Source organism: Punica granatum, chromosome 2 (assembly GCF_007655135.1).
Source record: "Punica granatum isolate Tunisia-2019 chromosome 2, ASM765513v2, whole genome shotgun sequence".
Classification (NCBI taxonomy): Eukaryota; Viridiplantae; Streptophyta; class Magnoliopsida; order Myrtales; family Lythraceae; genus Punica; species Punica granatum.
The window spans coordinates 8,800,514-8,825,123 of record NC_045128.1 but is presented as its reverse complement, the minus strand read 5'-3'; the positions used below and the strand labels follow the sequence as shown (position 1 = coordinate 8,825,123).

The 24,610-nt window shown below is 40.4% G+C and overlaps 3 protein-coding genes across 7 annotated transcripts; 2 read left to right on the top strand and 1 right to left on the bottom strand.

The window, feature by feature from the left end:
• Positions 1-386: 386 nt before the first annotated feature.
• Positions 387-3,099, bottom strand: LOC116197692 (protein CHLORORESPIRATORY REDUCTION 6, chloroplastic). The gene is made up of 4 exons (XM_031527899.1): positions 2,785-3,099; positions 1,762-1,893; positions 1,440-1,648; positions 387-918 (listed from the first exon to the last, which is right to left on the bottom strand). Exons 1-4 carry the CDS (start codon positions 3,017-3,019, stop codon positions 727-729), a joined length of 768 nt encoding a protein of 255 aa, XP_031383759.1. The 5' UTR covers positions 3,020-3,099; the 3' UTR covers positions 387-726.
• Positions 3,100-9,727: 6,628 nt separating this feature from the next.
• On the top strand, positions 9,728-15,823 carry LOC116197689 (probable flavin-containing monooxygenase 1). Of its 3 annotated transcripts, none has more exons than XM_031527895.1 (13): positions 9,728-9,816; positions 10,362-10,819; positions 10,981-11,218; positions 11,405-11,580; positions 11,711-12,069; positions 12,179-12,398; positions 13,065-13,165; positions 13,267-13,407; positions 13,514-13,595; positions 13,696-13,889; positions 14,016-14,127; positions 14,222-14,320; positions 14,616-15,823. In XM_031527895.1, the coding sequence occupies exons 2-13, from the start codon at positions 10,373-10,375 to the stop codon at positions 14,742-14,744; spliced, it is 2,298 nt and encodes a 765-aa protein (XP_031383755.1). In that variant the 5' UTR covers positions 9,728-9,816; positions 10,362-10,372; the 3' UTR covers positions 14,745-15,823. The 3 variants fall into 3 exon arrangements, with proteins under 3 accessions (XP_031383755.1, XP_031383753.1, XP_031383752.1); XM_031527893.1 differs by having other exon boundaries at positions 9,728-10,008; XM_031527892.1 differs by having other exon boundaries at positions 9,728-10,135.
• Positions 15,824-17,043: 1,220 nt separating this feature from the next.
• On the top strand, positions 17,044-22,240 carry LOC116197687 (putative flavin-containing monooxygenase 2). Of its 3 annotated transcripts, none has more exons than XM_031527890.1 (12): positions 17,044-17,684; positions 17,860-18,097; positions 18,218-18,393; positions 18,506-18,864; positions 18,978-19,197; positions 19,919-20,019; positions 20,127-20,267; positions 20,376-20,457; positions 20,559-20,752; positions 21,180-21,291; positions 21,392-21,489; positions 21,944-22,082. In XM_031527890.1, the coding sequence occupies exons 1-11, from the start codon at positions 17,238-17,240 to the stop codon at positions 21,473-21,475; spliced, it is 2,154 nt and encodes a 717-aa protein (XP_031383750.1). In that variant the 5' UTR covers positions 17,044-17,237; the 3' UTR covers positions 21,476-21,489; positions 21,944-22,082. The 3 variants fall into 3 exon arrangements, with proteins under 3 accessions (XP_031383750.1, XP_031383749.1, XP_031383751.1); XM_031527889.1 differs by having other exon boundaries at positions 17,050-17,684; positions 21,385-21,489; positions 21,944-22,240; XM_031527891.1 differs by having other exon boundaries at positions 17,543-17,684; positions 17,793-18,097; positions 21,385-21,489; positions 21,944-22,240.
• Positions 22,241-24,610: the final 2,370 nt, after the last annotated feature.

Genomic DNA, 24,610 nt, shown 5'->3' with positions numbered 1-24,610 from the left:
AGTTATTCAATTTTTTTAATTTAGTCTTTATTTATGCATAATAATTGAAGAATTCATTTGAAAACAATGGGAGTAAGCAATTTCCCTCATTTTTCCTTCTCGTCTCCCCCTTCCTCTCATTGTTTGAGAGCGTATCTCCATTGATGATAGTGTTGGAAGAAACCAAAATGTGTACGGAAAATTGCTACTTTGGTTTTGGACTATTCCCAAAGTTGGCCGACCAAGAGACATTGTAAACTCTTTAAAACACCAATCCAACTCAAAAGGCTAGCTCTTTGTTTTATGCTTATTTTAATTGCAATTTTACACTATATAATAATTAATTAATATCCGAAATATATATCCACATGTTTAATTAATGTGTTAGTTTGTTGCTATTAGTGGGGTACGAGAATAGCATGATTATATTAGCCCAAATCAATGAAAAAGGAAGATAAAAAAAAATTAGGGATATCGATCACGGATTAAGAAACCCGGAACAACCTCGTTCGGGTTTCCCAATTGGCAATTGGTCTGGTTATTCTAAGAAACCTGGAAGGCCATCGTCATATCTCCAGGACTCGAAGCACTTCTTCTCCTGTAATGTATATTCACATATATTTGGAGCTTCATGACAAGTTCAATTTGCACTCGTATCTTCCAAAAAGGTGACCTTTTTTCAGTCTTTCGACAATCAGAGTAGCGCCTGGAGCAATAAGCTTCACAGGTGGCATGTATCTGCTCCCATCAGGTTTGATCTAACAAGTCGAAGAGTTCGTCCCCAATCCCAAACCCAAGCATCCTCGCCATGTCACTCGCTTTCAGTCTTGGCTTCGGAACATCATGCTGTTTCAACCAGTTGTATACGATCACCACCTTCTTCATGATGAATAGCTCTAGCGCCTCCGGATTGAAGACCACGCCCATCCGCATACTCATCTGCCAACCGGAATAACTCTCCTTAGATTTCTGAAAATCTTTTTCATTTACTTCTTAAGGCAGGGAAATTTTACTTTACATCAGACCAACTCGCACCTAGTAGTCTCGAGTTCGTAACCAGTTTCTATCTTTATATGCATCGCTGATTTGCACCAAAATTGTACTGAATGATTCTATTTCTCTTTCAGTCAAATCCTCATTCTAATCCAAAAAACTCTACCGGACAACCATCATATTGCTCATCCCATGGAGCTATTAATGGCGAAGAATGTTCACATGATTGATCCTAACGATGTCAGTGATCCGATGCAGCAACTGAACCAAAGATGAAATGCAGTGTATGCCGGTACCATGTGAACTCTAGAGTGTCAATTGTTTCTAAGCTTGAACTACATGATGTAGAAGTCGGTAAATGCAAATTGCGTGGCTGCAAAGTGATCAGACACGAAATCTAGGGATTAAAAGTAATTTACACCAGAAAGCAGTAGCCATAACCAGCAGAAACTAAATACATTCATTACCTGGTGGGGAACTAACATTGCTGCATAACGGGAGAGCTCTCCTGCTCGCCAGTCTAGTAACACAGGTAGCCACGGATAAGTAGCATCAAGCCTCACGAACCAAAGTCTTATATCGGGAAATTCGGATAACTCTCTAAGATCACTGGGGTCTTCTCTGGTGTAGTTGATAGTGAATCCGATGGTTCGTTCAAGATACTGCTTCGGCTCAGCTGTCAGGTTCCAAAACAGGAAAACATGGAGGATTTGGCAATTAACTTTTGTAAATTAGAACCTTTAAACTCCCTAGACAGAGGAGGATCTTAAAATTTTCTTGATGCTTTACCTGTGAGAGGTGAGGTTATGCCAGTGGCAGATTGAAATGGTGATAAGTCAAGACGCCGAATAATGTCATTATCGATCACGACTTCGAGTCGGCCTTCCGTCGGTGGCATTGGAGGGGTGACCTTTTGATCATCTTCAGTTAAAGAACAAGCAAAGGTTAGAATACTAGCCAATCTGCGACGATGCCTGAAGTTCTGCAGCACTAGTCACATGATTTTCACTCGAGGTCCATTTTGTGAAGTAGATACACCAAACCGTAGCAAATGACTCCCGAGGAAACCAGAGAAGTTCCTCCCGTTGAATCATAAATGTCAAATTGCCAGCTTTAACTTGCACCTTTCCTGATACATGAATCTAAATCCAAACATGGACATAATAACACCTTGGGCTCGGAGAAAGGGAAAGAACCAGTGCTACTTTTGATCATCATACATACACCAATTGAATCAGAACTGGTCGGTGATTCGATTTTCCCACATTAATGAATTAAACTATGATAAAAGTATACCCTTAAAATGCATTACAAATTGTTGCAAATATGAGATATTGCTAATTCTTGGAAAGCTTGTGCCCAGCAAGGGAGTAATTTATGGCCCGTTTATTTTCAGGGTTAAAATCACAAAAATTTTAACTTCAACTTTAATTTTAACTCAACACACTACACAACAAAAATATACATTTTCCAAGTCAAAAATTTTAACTTTAATTTTAACTCAACACACTACACAATATTTGTTATTTTTCACAATCAAAATCAAAGTTACTTTTAATTCTGAAATCAAACGCACCGTTAGTTTCTCCTGTACAAGCCAATGAAGTGAGAATTTTGTCACGCTTGTTGTTCGATAGCGTAACGAGCAACTACAGGTAACTGCTACTTGGGCAATTCAAGATCGAGCTAACCCATAGGACCATCAGCTAAAAGCCAAACGTAAACCTCAAAAAGGCTAACTTTCAGACCACCTAAAATTCACTACCTGACACCCACCAAACAGTTTGTTCAAGTAAGCTGAAAAAATTTTACCTTGTTCGTCATCATGCAACGACAGGTCGAAATTCCCAGAGGGGTTGAAGGCAACCGAGGCTTCAACTCCCCTTTTCTGCAGGTTCAGACACAGAGTGGTGGGCAGAGAAGAAGACATGAAATCTGGACTGTTTCTCAAGGGGAGACATTGGGGAAGAGTTGAGGGCAAGAACAGTCGATTCACGGAAGGAGAGAGTGGGGATAAAAGCTTTATGGGGATGGTGGTGGTGGACATGGTGAGAGGCAATTCTTGGGAGGAGGAGGAGAGTCATCCTCTTGAAATTTTGAGAGCAGCAGTGGACAGGAACAGTTAACGTAGTTCTTTTGCTTTGTCCTGTTTTATCTTTTACCGTTATCCTCTGTTGCTTGTCTCGTGGCCTTGTCTTCTAAATTGAGCTCATATGTTATCCTTTTGAGTGCTTTATTATATGGCCACCAGCACGATGACCTAGTGATTAAGCTCTAAGCGCTTCACTTGAACATTACGAATTCGAATTTCATTGAGAACGTAGAGCTCGTCACTATGTGGATGTATTATGGATGGCAGTTGACGGCCTATAATACTTGATTTAGTAGATCTTGAACTTAATTCACTAGTGTGTTGGTGGAGCCGCGGTGATCAAATTGGGCTAAAGTCTAAGCGAGTTATGGCGAAAGGAATATTCCGTTACGGTTAAGCTCCCTTAATTGGGGCATAGTGTGTTGGTGGGGTTGCAGTGATCAAGTGGGCTAAAGTCTTAATGAGTTATAGCAAAATGAACATTCCGTGACAGTAAAGTTCTCTTAGTTAGGACAGTCATAGCGGGCTAATAACCCGACCTAACATTTTCATTTGGCGAAAAAAAAAGAGTGCCTTATTATATGGCACATTGTCAACCTAACACCCTCTTTAGAATCGATTCTATTATTTCAGCTCGATGCTATTGATTCAATTCCACTCAATTGTAAATGAATTATATTGTTGCCTAGAAGGATGATGAAATTTATTTAAATGAATTCAATAATGTTGTAGGGAATGCTGTTTAAAATAGAGTCATCATTTGAAGAAGGATTTTGAAATTTAAAATTACGTTTTTTTTTCTGTGGAGTACACACCGGAGCCTGAGCTCGAAGAAGCAAAAAAGAAACTAAAAAAAGCAGTAACGAAGCGTAGAAGTCCTAACAATGACGTCAAAGAGTAACGAGTTGATATGTGTCAGTGGACTAGTTTCTAACGGCACTTAACAAGCCTATAAATTTGTTAAATCTCCACAATCCATTTTCTATGCAAAACGGTTTTGATGGTCGTAGCAACGAGATGTGAAACCTGAGGAGCACATTTCTCAACCAACTCAAATAGTCCACAAGCCACCTCCGAGTCCACTTCTAAGATAACCCTGCCCAAACTCCTACGCAACATGCAGCAAACCAATTTAGGCACTCCATAAGGGTATGCATGGATACCAAGTATATCCGAAATTGGTTGAAACCTATCCGTTAGGATAAAGTCCCGGTAACTCTAATTGAAAATAGGATAGAGTCGGGATAGTAATTCAAGGAACCGGTAAAAATAGATTCCAACTACAAACATACAGGTGTATCCACGAAATTGGTATTTGAGACCTATATATTTATTTTAAAAAAATTATTTTATATTCACATAATCCTTTATGTGCGATGTAGTAGATATGAATCCTAAGGAGCGCTTATTTATTTTGTCTACTAAGGAGAACTACATCATTCTTTTTTTCTACTAGATAGCTACATAATTTTTTAGTTGCTTATTTACTTTGTCTACTATATAATTCTAAGGAGAGCTACAAAATCCTTTAGTTTTATGGATAGATGGATTATGATTAATCTATTATCTGTTTTGCATTATTGTGATTGTAATCTTTTTTATTTTAATTATTCATTTCATTTATTGTGTAAAAAACTAAAAGAAAAAATTATAAGTTCCAGCAGGGTATCCGGAACCTACAGTATAATTCAGGTTTTGGATAGGTTCTAATTGCAGATCCCAATATGGTAGAGTCCGGTTCCAAAATCTTGAAACATATCCCGAATATAGTAGGGTCCGAGTATCGTGAAAAATAGAATATTCGAAGTCGCATACTCCTATCCATAATTCAGCCACTACTGCGAATGCAATCCCTACATTGTAGGCAAACACTCAACCATCTCTCATCGACATCTTGAAGCCCACATCGTGCACCTGTAAGTTTTGGGTTTCCTCTCGAGGCACCATTTGTATTGAGTTTAAACCAACCAAAATGAGGGTTACTCCACGAAATCCACCTCCATTTCCAGGCTGGTTTAATGTCCTCCCTAGCAAGCATGGCATGGTGGATAAACGAATTGAACGCTGACCAAATCTTGTTAATCTTTCTTTTTGTTGAATTCCAATGTAAATATTGCATATAGAAATAAATCCTATTTCAATAAAGAAAAAAAAATGATTTCATTAGAATTCCAAGCAACATAAGTCAATTGTGTAGAAATAGTTCAATTCTTGCGTTCTTGCATTGTAGAGAATTTCAAATAGGGAGTGTCAGCACCTCGTTTTGGTTCACCAGCTCCTTAAAAGAACAATGACAGCGATCCTGACCACAACACATGCTTTGATAGAAGATAGCCCGGCAAACCTCGGGTCACTATTCACAACCGGGTAAGGCATATCAACATGATGGCCCGAGAGCGATGTGGAGAGGATCGTAGCTCGATGAGAATGCGAAATCGACAATCTAGCATGATCACGAGGAAGAGGGGCAAAATTGTCATTTCCATCATCCATCGAAGGGAAGTATTTTTGATTAATTACTCGAGCATTTACGGCTTTTAAACTCGGGACATTTCTTTAATTTAACTTTAATTTTACATTTTCAGAAAAGAATACTCTACGGGACGTTTTTGAGACATTTTAGAAAACTTATGGTTTTTTTTGTTACAAAACAAAATTTAGGACAAAATTGAGACATTTTACAAAACTTGGGTTTTTTTTTGTAATTTACCCTATATTTAAATTAATAATTCCCCATATGCGACAATCAAGATGTTTCACTCGACTAACTAATTTACTCGGCTTTTTAATAAATTGTATGAACTGGTCAATAATTTGTAATCGCGTCGACGGGTCATGAACTGGTGGCAGTGCCCTTTTTAAACTCACATTTTAATAAAAAACACCGAGATATGTAACACGCATAGCATGGATATTTAGGGAGCACTCGCTTGTCTTGACTCGAGTCTGGGCATGATTTGAGCTCGCTCGAGTCGAGATGCATGAGTTCTTCTTAGATGACTTTTGGGTGGAACGACCGGTATCTTGGCTCCTTCGGGGTCTACATGACCCCAATGAGTCCAAGGAACTGGTCGACACCGGCTATAGACTTTCGCCGATCCGTGTTACGTAGTCTCGACTTTTTGTACACATAGACACATTTTTTTCGATTTAAGGGCATGACCACCAGTTCATGATTTGCCAACTCCATAGGTGTTAGGAGGGTCAAAACATGTCGAATGAGGAAATGGGTGGGTGCCTGTCTAGGTGCGACTGTCACCCCTTTTACCCTTCATTTCCTATCTACATGTTTTTGTCATCCTAGCGTAGATTCAGACGCTTAGGGAATTGGATCAAAGGTGCGAGCGGGGACGGCCCGTGAAATGTGGTCTGGTCCCTCTGGGGACAAGTGCAGAGATCTTGGCACCCTCGTGGTGTTTCGTGTCACAATTTCCCTAAGTTTGTGATTAGAACGGGTCGAAACACAAAAAATAGATCAATTTCAAACTCAGCTTAATCAAATGTGGAGAACAGATAGGCAAAATATTAGGTTTTTAGATTTTAGGCGAAAACATACCTCCATCATAATTTATTAAAGCCCTCAGTCTCACAATACATAATAATTTAAAAGCAACCCACCCATTCGAGATATGACTATAGATGCATGTCTGTCAAATCCCTTCAAGTCCTTTCAAATGCAACATGCCCTCCGGGGGTGGTCTATGACCGATTCTCTCCTTATGTTCTTCTGTTTTTGTTTGTATAGGTCAAAAACTTGTGTGCTAAGTAACTTCGGCTCATAATCTAATAAATCACGTAAATCTGACAATAAAACATAACTTGTCTGTTTTATATGTCATTGTCTATTTTTATCTGTTTTCTTCTGTTTTTTGCGGGTCGAGCCCAACTCCATTAAGACACGGTATGCACGGGGTCCAACGCCCCTAACCATCGATCACGGGGTCTAATGCCCCTATACACTGAGTGTAGTATGGGCTCTAGCATCGAGTCACCATCTCGACCGTAGTAATATCCAAGTGGAGGATGACTCGGTTCTGGACTCATGAAATGATGGTAAACAATCACTTAGGAGCTTGACTGATCCCGCGGATATTTTGAGGACTACTTGGTCCTCTTGGGATTCGCCGGTTCGATCGGACCCTACCTTCGGCTTTCATGAGCTCGTGTCGCTTTAATTTCAGTTTCAGTTGTTCAAACCACGTGGTGAGCATGAGCGAAATATTGGCCGAACGCATGTCAAGCATGATCCATTTTGTTGTAATTTGTATTTCTCATTCAAGAGTACATTATGAGGTATTTATTTGAACATTTTATTTTTGTAACGATCTCGGTCGGCAAGTGTGGAGTCTGAGAGCCGGAATCGGTCGAATTAGTTTACGGGTCCTCAAGACAAGCGGGACCACACAAGTCATGTGTCTAGTCCAGGCGGTGAGCCGGCCATCATGGCCTGATTAGTCGAGATGCGAGGACGGTGGACCGATTCCCTGACCTAAGGATCCGCTCCTCTTTCGGTCTCTTACGCTGAATCGATTAATTCCACGAATTTACAGTGTCAAAACAAAACAAGCGAGATGAGCGAAATCTAATCAATCAGTAAATAAATTAAAAATGGTAAACCTTAGATAAACTAGAGTACCGACATGGTGTACGAGATATAGGTCCGCACGTAACAGAACCCCCGCATTCGGAACTCCCGGTTCGTAAGACCCGAATTTCGTCCCTCGAAAGATGGACACTCCCAAGCCATGCGATTAGCGCGCACGCATGCGGGCTTCGAAGAGATAAAATTGGGATCCGCACAGACAGTAAGTCCAGTGCGACCAAATTTATCGTGGATTCTCTCGAGTCTATAATATTTATAAGATTTATCTTTCTTGAACACTATTCCACTTGATGAGGGGGTCTATCGTGGGAAAATAAGATTTAGGGGGACTTTGGTTCGTGAGATTGCTGTTGAGATTCCAAAATCGGACGAACAGACTCCAAAATCTTTCCTACCTCAGTGGGAATATTCACCCCGAGATAGGAAGGTTGGTTTTACTTTTTAAATTTGACCATCTTTCCCTCGGGCAAGGGGGCCAATTTTTTCTTCATTTATTTATATATATTATATAAAAATATTTCTTACTTTATTACAAGTTAAAATAAAATAAAATAAAAATTAAATGTTATTATTTATTGTATGGAGTATATTATTACCGTATTACTTTTAAACACTTGTAACTTAATAAAGTATAAAATTATTTTATTAACCTAAACACGTTAGATAATAAGGGCATTATTATAAACTTACAAATTTTTCCTATCAATCTATGTCCCGTACCAAATACCATAATGTCACATTATCATATACTTTCTCAGAAATACAATGCCCTCACTAAACACTGTAACATAACATTTCTAAAAATTTGGCATTTTAGGATTTATTTTTTCAGCAATCTAATATCCTTGTAGTCTAACATTTCGCGAATCAAACTTAGCTAACAGTCTTGTACTATACTTTACAACTTAGCCAATCCAAAGGAGTCAAAGCAGTTTCTCAAAACATCCGAATTTTGCTAGCATTATTAGGGGATCTCGTGAGGCCACAGCGGTAGTTCGGTTTGAACAAATGAGGACTCCATAGCAATGTGAGCAATTAATAGTAATCCGGCAGCTAACGATAGGGCCTTGTTAATGGATGGTCATCTTTGTCTTGTGGTATCTCGACGTTGTCATGACGACTATGAGCCCAAATATCAAACGTTGTATATTCAACTTCCCTAGGTAGTAGAGGATTTAAAGAAATTATAGACATGAGGACATTTTTTACCAGCAATATTAAGGGTGTTAATTTTGGGCCCCAACTTGCAAGGAGCCTTCTAACCCGCCTGTTCGGGCCAAGTTTCTTTTCCCTATCCAGAATAATTATGTTATTAAATTGGAGGAAAAAATAATTAAGGAGAGTGAATTAAAATAATAATTTAAAAACTAAATTTAGCACCGTGTCATTTTTATCTCTTTCTCTCCATTTCTCGCCTCCTCTATTTGACTTTGACGAAGAGCACAATCTTTTTCTTTTCGGAGAAGAAAAGCAGTTTCCTCTGCCCATCCATTTTTTTTTAATAAATAAAGTGACATTTTCCTCTTTGGGACGTGGCCACTGGAGAGACACTTCTTTAGCCTACTACTATCCATTTCGGAGACGTGGACACCTTTATGCTATAGAGAGTTTCAGAACTCTCCTTTTAACCTTTAATTAATAAAAAGCTATACATACATACATACATATATATATATATAACTTATTATTAGCTAGCTATGTATGTATATTGAGGAGAGCTAAGCTGAACACAAATATTAATGGAGATGGAAGTGAAAATCCGGCATACGACATTTGATTTTATATTTGTTGGCGGTGGGGCCAAATTACTGCGGCCCTACTAGCTGGAGAATTATAAAGAAAAGGGAGCTTACCCAAAAAAGAAAGGAAACTTGGAGTGGTCTGACCCCAAAGAAGATATGGAGGGAGGAGGAAAGATTTTTCCTAAAATCTTATCTCAATCTTTCTTCGGGTAAAGGGAATGTGCTCACAACTTGCATGAATGAATTAATTATAACAATTTCTCCACCCTATATAAAATGGAGCCTCTCCCCATTTGGCTCAACACGCCACCGCAAGAAGCAGAAGCCCTACCACATGGGAGAGACGATTGTGTACTCCACGGAGAGTGCACGGAGCAAAGTCTCACTATAATTGGGAATATTTCGGGGTATTTTTTGGGGTGTATGTTATATTTGATTATCAAGAATTAGTATACGAGTTTTCAGGTCGAGAAAGTGATTGATCCCCGAGAATGTATACCTTTTGTGATCGGTCCAATTACTCAATCCGCATAGAGACACGGATTCGTTTGTAAAAAGTTCGATTACGTCGTGGGGTCTTCGCCCAGTAGCCCCTTAAGGTTTACTCGATCGAAATTATTGATTTGCCTTTTAACTTTTCATTTTGTATTGACTGAGCTAAGGCTTCTCTCTATTTCTAGCTTAGATCTAAGGGACATTTGCAGCTACAACTTTTCGATTTGTGATGTAAGTAGTTGCTAATGGTTTTACTTTGGAGAAGTGTACTTCGTTATGGTTAATGGAAGTTTCATCAGTTATCCAAAGATAATATTTCATTATGTACAAAATTGAAAAGAAAATGTTACACCATCTTCCACTTCTTCATGCCATTCAGTACATCCTTCTAACGGATACTTTGAAGCTCAGTTGCGTACTGTCATCCCTCATTACCCCTCTGTTTGTCCATCTCCAGATCTTTCAACAATGGGGAGAAGAGTTGTCATTGTCGGAGCCGGAATAAGTGGCCTTTTGGCCTGTAAGTACACCATCGAAAAGGGCTTCAACCCCGTCGTCTTTGAGGCCAAGTCCTCCATTGAAGAAGTTTGCTTGGAACACACGAAACAGCCCTCGGAGCTCGAGAACTCCAGGCAGGATCTGCGGTTCTCGGACTTCGACTGGCCGTCCCCTTCTGGGGGCGAGGATGGGGTCCCAGTCCACACTGAAGTCTTTGAATACGTTAACGCCTATGCCAGGAACTTCGGGCTGTTGCCTCACATCCGACTGAACTGCCAAGTCACTGGGATCCGGTATGTCGGGGAGACGGAGTGGGAAATGGAGATGTGGGACAGATGGGGCGGCACCGGGACTGCATTTGGGTCATCTGGTAATTGGCACGTGTCTGTCCACAACAAGGAGACCGATTCCATAGAGGTAAACCATTGTTTTCCAGCATATGTTTCGGCTTAATACATCATCCGTCGATTAGCAAGTCAATCAGTGTCAGCTGACCAATAGTTTTCTATTGATGGATCTCCTCACAGAATGAGTAGATGTTGGTATCTAGAATGATGATTTGGTCTCGCTCTGGTCAGGTGCACCAAGCTGAATTTGTGATCCTCTGCATCGGACGTTTCACTGGTCTCCCGGACATTCCGGAGCTATCTCCAGGTCAGTCCATTGAGCGGTTCCGCGGAAAAGTGTTGGAATCCATGGAATACTCTGCTCTGGACAACTTGGAGGCTGCAGAACTGATCAAAAGAAAGCTAATCACTGTCATTGGATCGGGGAAATCTGCAGTGGATATTGCAGCTGAATGTGCAGACACAAACGGTAAGATGGAAACTACGGTACATTTCCTGTCACATCTTATGTTTTCATGACACAGTCAAATCCCTTGTTATAATGAACCATCAGAGGCACAAGTGCCAACTTATACACCACAGTTTCCTTTTTAGTTGCTCGTATAACAATTCGTTTTTCTGTTTCTTGATTAGAAATTTCAAATTGTGAAATCAGGGGCCGTGTATCCTTGTACAATGATCCAGCTGACACCTCATTGGGTGCTTCCCGGTGATTCCCTGTGGGGTGCACATATGGGCTACTTGTACAGCAATCGGTTTGCAGAACTATTGGTACACCAGCCTGGTGAATCTTCCTTGCACAGCCTTCTTGCCACCTTGTTCTTGCCCCTCGTGAGTCGAATTATGAATATATACTATATATATTAATGTTCAGCGACTGATTGTTTCTTCCTGCTTAGTCAAAAGTGGAACTTTTAACGTGGTTTTATTGCAAAACTAACAAAGTAGTATTCATTTATAGGGATGGGGTATTACAAAATTCACAGAGAGCTATCTGCGGTGGAAACTTCCACTCGGGAAGTATGGGATGATACCGGACCATAGTTTCCTTCAAGATGTATCCTCCGGTTCTATCTTTAGCCTACCTGAGGACTTCTATGATAAGGTGGAAAAGGGAAACATCATCTTGAAGAGATCAAGAGGTTTCGGGTTCGCTGAAGAGGGAGTCATCCTTGAAAGAGAAGACCGGCCAATAAGAACCGATCTTGCAATTCTTGCCACAAGTTACAAAGCCGACCGGAAGCTCATTAACATATTTGAATCTCCAATCCTCCAGAAATACATCGCCCACTCGCCTACTTCAGTAATTCCTCTGTTCAGGTGATCCGACTAGACTCATCAGTTATTACTTGTGACCACTGTAATGTTAGCATTCATATCATTCATTGATCGTACATCTCAACCAAAATGCACTCATCTGTGTCTGCAGGCAGACAATCCATCCCCGAATTCCATGCCTTGCAGTAATTGGGCACGCTGAGAGCATGTCAAGCTTGCCCCTATTTGAGATACGGTGCCAGTGGCTCGCACAGTTCCTTGACGGAAAGTTTGAGTTGCCGAGTATTAAGGAAATGGAGAAGGATGTGAATGCTTGGGAAGGCCACATGAAGCAATATCCTGGGAGGAAGTTTTGGATGTCACGTGGTGGGGTGAGTGACATATGGGCCAATGGCCAAATCATCGTGCAAAGATATGGTTTGCAATCCGCAACGACAGAATAGCACTATATTGCAGGCATTGACACATTATTTTACTGAGGTGTTCGAAAACAGTATATCGACTGAATACAAGTTCTCTCACTTAGTCGTTCGAAAACACTTTTCAAGGACAACAGGAACTTCAATTGATTTAAGTTTCAGGATTGAATGCCTAAGCCTTCCTTGTAAGCTGTGAAAAGACTTTGTTAGTTCATCAGTATGAGTTTTCCTTCCCCAAGATTCAATTGACTTATAAAGAAAACAGTCGAAAGAATAATGTCCTGTTTGGTTGGGTATAAAGTTAAGATTTTCCTGGAAAAACTGAACTTTACACTCCACATTACACCGTTTGGGCATACAATGAAACTCGGCAATCTGCATTTTAGATTTACCAGCTTCAAAAATAAGTTGATGAGCTGAATATTGTTGAAATTGTGGTTTTCGTGAAGCTGCTATGTGATATCACGGCCAATTGCAAAGTTTTCAGGTTGCGTTGTTGTTCATACATATGTTGTAATTACTTGTGATACATATCTTTGCAAATTTACGTGGTCGTCTTTGAATCCTGTTTTTCAATCTTATTTCTCCACTGAGGCTCATCCGAGTTTGCACTTTCAGGAAATAACCACTGAGCAGAACCGGACTCCGAATACTGAAATATTCTCGTGTCCAATCTGCTACAAGCCACTCACAAGAAAAGGCCTGCCGGGTCTGAACTTGTACGGTATCTTAACACGAAACATTCACCACAGTTTCAGTGGATACCATTTACCTATGTAGTTATTTCTGATGTGGATTAAGTCTACTGCAAAAATTGCAGGAGAGCTATATATTGGTCAGCGTTTGAGTGTCAGATATGCAATAAGACATATTCCAGCAAAGACAACTATCTTGATCTCACTATCGTTGCGGGCTTGAAGAAGTACAGTGAAATCAAACCACCCTGGACGGAACTGTTCAGGTTTGAACACACAATGGTTTCTTTTTTCTGATCATCAGAATGAAGGATTCATGAATTGTATCTGAAAGTTCTTCTTCACCCTTTCCACTTTTTTCTCTTTTGCTAGGTTCCCACTTGTTTCATTTTTATATGAAAGAGGTTGGAGACAGAACTTCAAACGAGGTGGCTTCCCGGGTCCAGATGAAGAAGTGCGTCTTTTGAGCACTTACTATCATTCTGATATGCGATAAATCGTCTTCATCTAATATTGATTGAATGAGACAGTAATGATTGGATGGATATATGCAGTTTGAAATGGCTCAAAGGTACTTTAGACCTGCAGAAGGTGGACTTCTAGTTGATGTTAGCTGCGGGAGTGGTCTGTTCTCGAGGAGGTTTGCAAAATCGGGGACTTACTCGGGAGTTATCGCCCTTGATTTCTCTGAGAACATGCTCCGACAGTGCTACGATTTCATTAAAAGCGACAGCGCTGCAATGGACGCGTAAGTTTGGCTATCATCCATTCTACCTAGAAAAAAAAATTACAGAGGGTGTTGTTGGGAATTTCCCCTAATTTCTCGGGTTTAGTGCTTCGATATATTGCTAACCTCGCATGAACAAAAATGTAGGAACCTTGCTCTTGTCAGAGCAGATGTGGCGAGGCTTCCCTTCGCTTCGGGCTCAGTCGATGCTGTACATGCCGGTGCAGCTCTGCACTGCTGGCCATCGCCTTCCAATGCCGTGAGTTTCCTTCTCCTTTTTGCTCTGAAAAAATCCACGAAGATGACTTATATCTCACAATATTAACCAACTTTTTTCCAAAACACACTTTCAGATCGCAGAGATTGCTCGTGTACTGCGAAGCGGGGGAGTTTTTGTTGGGACCACCTTTCTTCGGTACAATATTCCGAGGATCCTAAGGCCCTTGAGACATGTAAACTCACTTTGTCACAATATAGATATACAGTATACTAATTATGTTATTTACCACAGGGATGCGGAGTCAGTTCTGTGATCGAATAAGATTAAATGCTATTAAGTTTGATCAAATCTAAGCTCTCTATACTTTCATGACTTCAACCTTACCTGGAATTCTTTTTTTTTCTGTTTTTTTTTTGTAATCAGATAACGATAGCAGTTGAAAAATATATTTTTTTGGTAAAAATTCGAAATATTTAATGAAGCTCATTATATTCATGGTTACCACTTTATTTATTTTATTGTGGCAGGTTCTTCCGACACACTACGTCTTCCTGACAGCAGAGGAGATCGAGGATTTGTGCGCGTCGTGCGGCCTCACCAATTACACGTGTGAAATTCGGCAATTTTTCATCATGTTCTCCGCTCAAAAGCCCTGAGACATTAACCAGCTTTTTGAACCAATACTTTGTTCTTGTCTCTACTGATTGGTAATGGCACTCTGCTTATGTACATCAATAAACAAACAAAACATGAAGATCACAGGACAATGAGGGATACGGGAATATCTAGCTTAGGTTTCTTCCACTAAATATTCGACATGGAGATGCTTCCAACCTGGTTAAAAATGGGCAGCTCGTCCGGTTTTGGGTTATTTTCCGGGTTTAACAGCCGGTTTGGTTTTCCAAGACAATCGAGTTTCTGTCAGGGTCCAAATTGTCGTAATGACATGTTTATCGCTTTCATATATTGTACAATATCCTAAGAAGTGTCCTTGTTCTACTATGTGCACTCATTGAATAACTTTCAAAAGCAAAATGTTTTCCATTTTTTTCATTCGAACAGTTCTGAGGAAAACCTAAATCCTCTGATTATCACTGTCGTGGTTCCGCCTACGGTTAAAGCAGATAAGAAATTGACAGCCGACAATCGGGGTTGGCAGATTCGCCATTAGGACTCAGAGACTAGAAGGTGGTGGAGGCTGGCCATAAAAGATTGCTTCGTTGGATGCATCTTAGCTCAGGGCAGCACGAGCAACGGAGGGCTTCGAGCCCTCAACGGGAAACACCGTTTATGGGAACACCATTGACGATTGCAGAATTCTCCCGCCAGCAACAGTGCCATCCTCCTGAAAACCATAAAGATTCTGAACTTAAGGCAGTCAGTGTCAACCAAAGGTGGAGATACCGACTTGATTTCCTCGGAACAAATGAGAAAACGCTCATCTGAGCAAAGGCTTTACTTTACGGGAACAGTGGTGGTGGACATGGTGAGAGCAGCGATTCTGGGGAGGAGGAGAGCCATCCTCTTGAGTTTTCAACAGAAGCTCGGCGCAGGACAGTTAATATAGTTTCTTTTCAGTTGCTTTGTCTTGTTTCTCTTTCTCTAATTATTCCCTTTATTTATCTTTTTCAGCTGGTCTTGTGGTCCTTGTGTTGTAAGTGCTCACATTTCCAATCCTATGAATGGTGTAGCTGTGCATATTGTCGACCTAACACACTGTTAGGCATCAATTCTTATTTCGATCCGATTTGATTGTAAATGAATTATATTGTTTGAAAAATGAATAATTTCTTTTGGGAAAAGTAATGATACTTCCCATTAATTAACAAACATATGTATGAATGCACTTATCCAAGAAAAAAATCCTCGGCAACAATTTTCATCATATGTGAAAAGCTTTTGCAGCAAAAGAAAACTGAGTTTTTGCTTCTAAACTAGGAATAAAAAGAATTCTTAAATTCGCAGACTGCCATATCCGCCACAGCAACAAAGATGCAGAGCCCGTTGTCATCTGAAAAACTCTGGCATTCCTTTATCTCCACGCATGATAGATGAAACAAATCCCCAGTAATCTAAGAATGATGGAATCGAATCTTCTTCCGTTGAACCAGCAGATCCATTCCAACTTCGACTTTCAAGTTTCAATCATACACATTTTTGTGAATTCCAACTCCGCTGAGACGCGCAACACGAGCGAAAGAGCATGTGAAGAAGAGATGGTCATGTGATTCAACCTCCACGCTGAAAAATTCACACTCATGAGCACTAACAGATATGACCCACCTAAGTAATCTATTCTTCATGCTTAGCCTATCATTGATTGCTGATCAACAAATGAAAGAGGCTCGAGGGACATGCCAACTGAACCATATTGCCTTCCACCACTGCACCTTGTTTCCGTTAGATCTGAAGTACTCCCAAGCATTTGCAGTCGAGAATATACCATTAGTAGCAGAAGACTACACGAGAGAATCCTGTCTGGTCCCTTTCCCCATTCCATTCTACTTCTTTCCTCCCTTAAAAAAAGTATTTTTTTTTAATTTCAAAAATTATATTATTATAAAAAATCGTTTTTTGGACAGAACATTTGTTTTTTGGAAAAAAATGGATGGATGGACTAAGGTGACAAAAAGCAAATGGTTGAGAATGAGAATGATGATAAAAAAAAACAAAGAAATTTAGGAGAGAATGACAAAAACACCAAAGATTGAAAACCAAAACTGTCTTTTTCTTTTGGCCAGACCCAAAACGTCCTTCATTTTTTGAGGCAAATTGTTCTTTTTATTTATTTATTTTTTTTGTGGTTCATAAATGATCAACTTATCTCACGGATAAGCCAAAGCCAGATCTTTCTGAGTTTCCTTGAGCTGCAAATTTTGCCTCTGTTCTCAATCAGGAAAACAAGAAAAATTTATTACAGAAAATGATATATAAATTTTTATTAATTGATTTATATTCACCATCAGACGATATGAATTATATTCGCCAGTAGAATCTTGAATTTGACGGTTTATATGATACTTTCCATTTTTGAAAATATCATACAATCTCCATACCAGTCACTGCATCCTCTAGCGATACTTTGAAGCTCAGTTGAGTACTGTCATCCACTCTCCCCCTCTCTTTCTACATCGACAGAGCTTTTGACAATGGAGAGAAGAGTCATCATCATCGGAGCCGGAATAAGTGGCCTTCTGGCCTGCAAGTACACCATCCAAAAGGGCTTCAACCCCGTTGTCTTTGAGGCCAAGTCCACCATTGGAGACGTTTGGTTGAAGCACATTATCCAGTCCTCGGAGCTCCACAACCCCGGGAAGGACTTGCAGTTCTCGGACTTTGACTGGCCGTCCCCTACTGGGGGCGGGGACAGGTTCCCAGCCCACACTGACGTCTTTGAATACATTAAGGCCTATGCCAGGAAATTCGGGCTGTTGCCACACATCCAACTGAACTGCCAGGTCACTGGTATCCGGTATGTTGGGGAGACTGAGCAGGAAATGGAAATGGGGGACAGATGGGGCGGCACGGGGACTGCGTTCGGGTCGGCTGGTAAGTGGCATGTGTCTGTCCACAAGAAGGAGACCGATTCCATAGAGGTAAACCATTATCTTCCAGCATGTTTCCGCTTAATACTTCATCCATTGATTAGTAAATCAATCAGTGTCAACTGACCAAATGTTTCCCACTGATGCATCTCCTCTCAGAATGAGTCTATCCTCACAGAATGAGTAGAAGTTGCATAGTATGATGATTTGGTCTCCCTCTGGTCAGGTGCACCAAGCTGAATTTGTGATCCTCTGTATCGGATGTTTCATCGGTCTCCCAAACATTCCGAAGCTACCTCCAGACCAGTCCATTGAGCGGTTCTGCGGGAAAGTGTTGGATTCCAGGGTATACTCTGCTCTGGATGATTTGGGGGCTGCAGAACTCATCAAAAGAAAGCGAATCACCGTCATTGGTTCGGGGAAATCTGCAGTGGATATTGCAGCTGAATGTGCAGACACAAATGGTAAGACCGACACTTCAATACATTTCCTGTGACATCTTATGTACCATAGTTTACTTTCTAGGTTCTCGTATAAGATTCCTTTTTCTTTTCTGATAAGAAAATTTCGAATTGTGAAATCAGGGGCCGAGTATCCTTGTACGATAATCCAACTGACGCCCCATTGGGTGCTTCCCTGTGTTTCCCTGCGGGGTGCACATATCGGCTACTTATACAGCAAGCGGTTTGCAGAACTATCAACACACCAGCCTGGTGAATCTTCGCTGCACAGACTTCTTGCCACCGTATTCTCGCCCCTTGTGAGTCGAATTATGTTCATCAACTGAATTGTTTCTTTCTGCTCGGTCGAACGTGGGACTTCTTCTAACATGACTTTTATTGCAAGACTAACAAAGTACTGTTCATTTATAGAGATGGGGTATTTCAAAATTCGTTGAGTGCTATCTGCAGTGGAAACTTCCACTCAGGAAGTACGGGATGATACCGAACCAGAGTTTCCTTCAAGATGTATCCTCCGGTTCTATCTTTAGGCTACCTAAGAACTTTTACGATAAGGTAAAAAAGGGAAGCATCATCTTGAAGAGATCAAGAGGTTTTGGATTCGTTGAAGAGGGAGTCATCCTCAAAGGAGAAGACCGGCCTATAAGAACCGATCTGGTGATTCTTGCCACAGGTTACAAAGGCGACCAGAAGCTTGCTAACATGTTTGAATCTCCAATCTTCCGGAAATACGTCACCCACTCGTCTACTTCAATAATTCCTCTGTACAGGTGATCCAACTAGACTCATCAATTATTACTTCAATGTGACTACCAAAATGTTAACATCCATATCATTTGCTGAGAGTACGTCTCAACCAAAATGCGCTCATGTTTCTCTGCAGGCAGACAATCCATCCCCGAATTCCACGCCTCGCAGTAATTGGGCAAGCTGAGAGCATGTCAAACTTGCCCCTGTTTGAGATACGGTGCCAGTGGCTTGCGCAGTTCCTTGACGGAAAGTTTGAGTTGCCTAGTATTAAGGAAATGGAGAAGGATGTGAAAGCGTGGGAAGGCCATGTGGAGCGATATGGGGGGAGGAAGTTTTGGATGTCATGTAGTGGGGTGAGTAACATATATGCCAATGACCAATTAATTGTGCAAAGAACAGGTTTTCGGCCGGGTGGTTTCAATGCTATGGATTGGCTGACTACTTAGGCCTTCCTTGTGAGTAAATAGCAGGCATTGACACATTATTTTACTGAGTGGTTAGAAAACAGTATTTTGGCTGAATATAAGTGCTCTTACTTAGCCATTCGAAAACACTTTTCTCGAAGGACGACAAGAACTTTAAATCGGTTTATGCTTCAGGATTAATTGAATACCTGAGCCTTGCGTGTAAGCTGTGAAAGAACTTTCTTAGCTCATCAAGAATGTTTAGGAGGAAGGGTGATTTTTCCTTTCCCCAGATTCAGTTGATTTATAAAGAAACAGTCAAAAGAATAATGTCCTGTTTGGTTGGGTAAAAGGTTGGAATTTTCCTGAAAAAAGTCGAACTTTATACTCCACGTTACCCCGTTTGGGCTTACCATGCAACATGGTAATATCCATTTTAGATCTACCGGCTTCAAAATTAGTCTATGAATTGAATATTTTTGAAATTGAAATTCTCGTGAAACTGCTATGTGATATCACCACCAATTGCACTTCAGGTTACATTGTTGTTCATACATATGTTGTTTATACTCGTGGTATATTTCTGTGCAAACTTTATGCAGTTCTCGTTGAATCGTGTTTTTCAATATCCTATTTCTCTGCTGAGACCCATCGGAGTTTGCAATTTCAGGAAATAGCCACTGAGAAGAACCCGACTCCAGATACTGAAATATTCTCGTGTCCAATCTGCTACAATCCACTCATGAGAAAAGGCCCGCCGGGTCTAAACTTGTACGGTATCTTATGGCAAAGGGTTCACCAGAGTTTCAGTGGATACCATTTGGCTATGTGTATGCATGTATTTCCACTGTGGATTAAGTCTAGTGCAAAATTTGCAGGAGAGCTATACATTGGTCGGGGTTTGAGTGTGAGAAATGCAATAAGACATATTCCAGCAAAGACAACTATCTTGATCTCACTCTAGTTGCGGGCTTGAAGGAGTACAATGAAATCAAACCAGCCGGGACCGAACTGTTCAGGTTTGAACATACAGTGATTTCTTTTTCTGATAATAAGACTAAACGATTCATGAATTGTCTCGGAAAGTTCTTCACCCTATCCTATTTTTGCCCTCCCTCTTTTGCTAGGATCCCACTTGTTTCATTTTTATACGAAAGAGGTTGGCGACAGAACTTCAAACGAAGTGGCTTCCCAGGTCCAGATGAAGAAGTGCGTCTTTTGAGCACTACTATCATTCAGATCTGCGATAACTCATCTTCACCTAATATACTGAGTGAATGCGACAGTAATAATTGGATGGATGTATGCAGTTTGAAATGGCTCAAAGGTACTTTAAACCTGCAGAAGGCGGACTTCTAGTTGATGTTAGCTGCGGGAGTGGTCTGTTCTCGAGGAGATTTGCCAAATCGGAGACTTACTCGGGAGTTATCGCCCTTGATTTCTCGGAGAACATGCTCCGTCAGTGCTATGATTTCATTAAAAGCGACAGCTCCCTAATGGAAGCGTAAGTTTAGCTCTCACGTATTCTACCTAGACAAAAAGTACATAAACGCCATCAGACATTTCAGCCCTATGCTTTTCCCGTACTGTTTTCATGTCCTTGTGAAGCTGAAATGGTGAAAATGTGACACACAATCCTATCTGGCATTAGCAGGGCCATCACATCACCTAATGGCCGGTTTGGTATGATTTGTATGGTGCGAGAATCAAATGGAACAGAGCAGGATAATATTTTAATTATATGATGTGGAAACATACTCCTTATTCTACCGTGGGTTCTATGGGTCTCCTGAGGCTGTTAGTGTTGTATGGATGGCAGGCAGGGGATTTCTTCAATTTTCATAACTACAGAGGGCGTTGTTGGAATTCTCCCCAGATTTCTCGAGTTCAATGCTTCGATATATTGCTAACCCACACGAATAAAAATGTAGGAACCTTGCTCTTGTGAGAGCTGATGTCGCGAGGCTTCCCTTTGCTTCAGGCTCAGTAGATGCTGTACATGCTGGTGCAGCTCTGCACTGCTGGTCATCGCCTTCCAATGCCGTGAGTTTTCCTCTTCTGTTTGCTCTCAAAAAATTGTGAAGATGACTCACATCTCACAGTCTTAACCAAAACTTATCGAAAACACACTTTCAGATTGCAGAGATCACCCGTGTTCTTCGTAGCGGGGGAGTTTTTGTTGGGACCAGCTTTCTTCGGTACAATCCAGCTACTCCGAGGATTCTAAGGCTCTTGAGACATGTAAAGTGTAAACTCACCCTGTCACACCATAGATATACAGTATACCACCTCTTTTGTGATTTGCAACATGAATTGTGGAGTCAATTCCGTGATAGAATAAGATTAAATGCTTTAATTAAGTTCGATCAAAACTGAGCTCTCTATCATTTCATGAATTCAACCAACCTTGAACTCGATCATAGCTTCTGCTCAATTCGAGATCATCTTAGATACCCTCTATCTGTCGGTTTTCGCTGCCAGTCCTAGGCAGGTCTATCCATGATAATTGACGGAAAGGATTGAGGGACTTGGATAGCTATATAAGCTTGTAAAAGCATCCCCTCTCCATGCCATAGCTTCTGGGGCCTTGGCGAGAATTAGGGCCCATGATAATCAGATAGCGATATCATTCGAAATATTCGATGAAGCTCATTATACTCACAGTCACCCCTCTGTAATTATTTTCTTGTTTCAGGTTCTTCCGACAAACTACATCTTCCTGACGGCAGAGGAGATCAAGGATGTGTGTATGTTGTGTGGCCTCACCAACTACGCGAGTGAAATTCGGCAATCCTTCATCATGTTCTCCGTTCAGAAGCCCTGAGACATTGGTCACCTTTTTGAACCAATACTTTGTTCTTATCTCTATCGATTGTTAACGGCACTCTGCTTATGTACATTGATGAATATACAACACATGAAGACCATAGGACAATGAGAGATGGGCATATCTAGCTTAGGTTTCTTCTGCTAATGACATCCTTCTTGCTGCCGATATTCAGTAATGGAGATATTGCTTCAACCTGGTTAAAAATGGGCAGCTCGTCGGGTTTTTGGGTTATTTTCAGGGTTTAACAAACAGTTTGTTTGGTTTATGGACAATCCAGCTTCTTTCAGGGTCCAAATTGGCGTAATAACTTATTTTTCACTTGAGATTTTTGAGAGAAGCTCAGCACAGGACAGGTAATGTTGTTTCTGTTGCTTTGTCCTGTTTTTCTTTCTCTGATTATTATTACCTATATTTCTCTAGCTGGTCTTGTGTTCTAAGTGGTCATTTGTTATCCTTCGATTGGTTTAGATGTGCATATTGTCGACCTAACATACTATTAGGCATCAGTTCTTATTTTGGTTCGATTCGATTCATTTCAATTCAATTGAATTGTAAATGAATTATATTGCTTGAAAAACTAATATATTTAGCTTAATTAATTGAACGATATTGTTTTCAATGAATTTTAAAATAGAGTATTTTGTTCGAAAAGAATTTTGAAATTAAATATTAAAACTGTTACTTCTGAATGAATTGATTTTGGCAGATCTGGTTGATTTTGGCACAATTTGGGTTCCCCACATAAATCTTACATTTGAAAAAGAAATTTTATATCATTTGAATTCAAAACAATATAATTCAATTGAATTTTGTGAAATTAATTGAATTCTTGCATTTTAGAGAGTTCCAAACAAACTGTAACTCCGATGCGCCGAATTTATCGTGGATTCTCTCACTTTTGTAATACTCTCACTTTTGTAATATTCATATGTTATTATCGGTCTTGAACCATATTTCGTGTGGATATGTTTTGGAGAAGGGCGATTTATCCTTCCTCCCAAAATTCAGTTGACATCCAAAGAAAGAATCAAAGCAATAAAACTGCACGCATTATGCAGGGGAGCTGCTGGTCGTTGAATTACTTAATACGCATTTCACTCGTTTCACTTAACACAGTTAAAAACGAAATATTTTATAAACAATCTAACCAAAAAAAAAAGTTATAAAACAATCCAATAGAATTCCCTTAGTGCTGAAGGGGTACGATTTCTTTGGTGAAGACCAAATTTGAGTCACTCAGAAACTATATAGAAGTTGGCCCAAAAAAAACAAAAGAAAAAGGAAGAACAAGAAACTATATAGAAGAATACTCTATTGGGTCAATTTTCAAAATATTTTCACTTTTTTTATCAACAAAATATTTTTACTTAAAATAACATATTTTTCACTTTTGTATAATGTATAATATCGTAAGAAGTGTCTCTGTTCATGGAATTGGAGGAAACTTTGCGCATACCTGGGGACTGCTCATGGAATTGGAGGAAACTTTTGCAATTCCGTCCTCTGATCTTTCCTTCTGTTAGTTATGGAGTTGGTTCTGGCACTTCTATCTCCTTCTGGCATGACTCCTGGCTCCCAATGGGCCCCTTGATCAAATTTTGTAGCAGAGGTCTCCATTGTTTCCCTTCTCTTGGTGAGCACGTTCAGGTGAGCGCTGATATGATGGATGGTCTATGGTCTTGGCCAAGAAGCTCAGATCCTCAAGCTCCCTTGATCCAGGTTTCAATTAGGATAGAGTTTTATGGACCGCTCACAAGTCGGGGCAGTTCTCTATTGCTACTGCATGGAAGTGTTTACGTCCCAGAAATCCAAGAATTGAATGGAGCAATGTCATTTGGTTTGACGGACATTTTCCTCGTTCATCATTCATCGGCTGGCTTTGTGTGCATAATAGATTACTGACTAAGGACCGTCTTTTAAATTGGGGGATTCAACTCGCAGCAGCTGAATGTGAATTTTGTAGTTCTCAGCAGGAGACTCGTGACCACCTTTTTTTTGAATGTCCTGTCACCCAAGGAATCTGGATAAGTCTATTGGCTAGAATTGGCTTGCATCGATCTATGGTCTGCTGGATTTCGGAATTCCATTGGATAACCTCTCTTCGGGGCAAGAAACTTGGTGTGATTTGTTTGAAGCTTCTCTGGACGCATTATATTTACAGCATATGGCGTGAGAGGAATACTAGAATCTATCAGGGTTAGATCTCATGTACTGCAGCTATGGTTCAGAAGATATTCGTAGACGTGAAAGCAAAGTTAATTGTACTCCCTCGATTCTCTCACAAAGTTGTAAATTTTGTCCTAGTCGATTACATGTTTAACACCCCCCATTTTGCTCATAGCTAACATTCTTTGGGGTGTAATTAGTAGAGGTGATCGGTTCCGGGTACCCTGTATTTTTCATAATACCCGGACCCTACCCTGTAAGAGACAGGTTCCAAGATTTTGGAACCGGACCCTATCCTGTTGAATCATGGAATCGGAACCTACCCGGAACCTGTATTATACCACAGGTTCCGGGTACCCTGTTGGA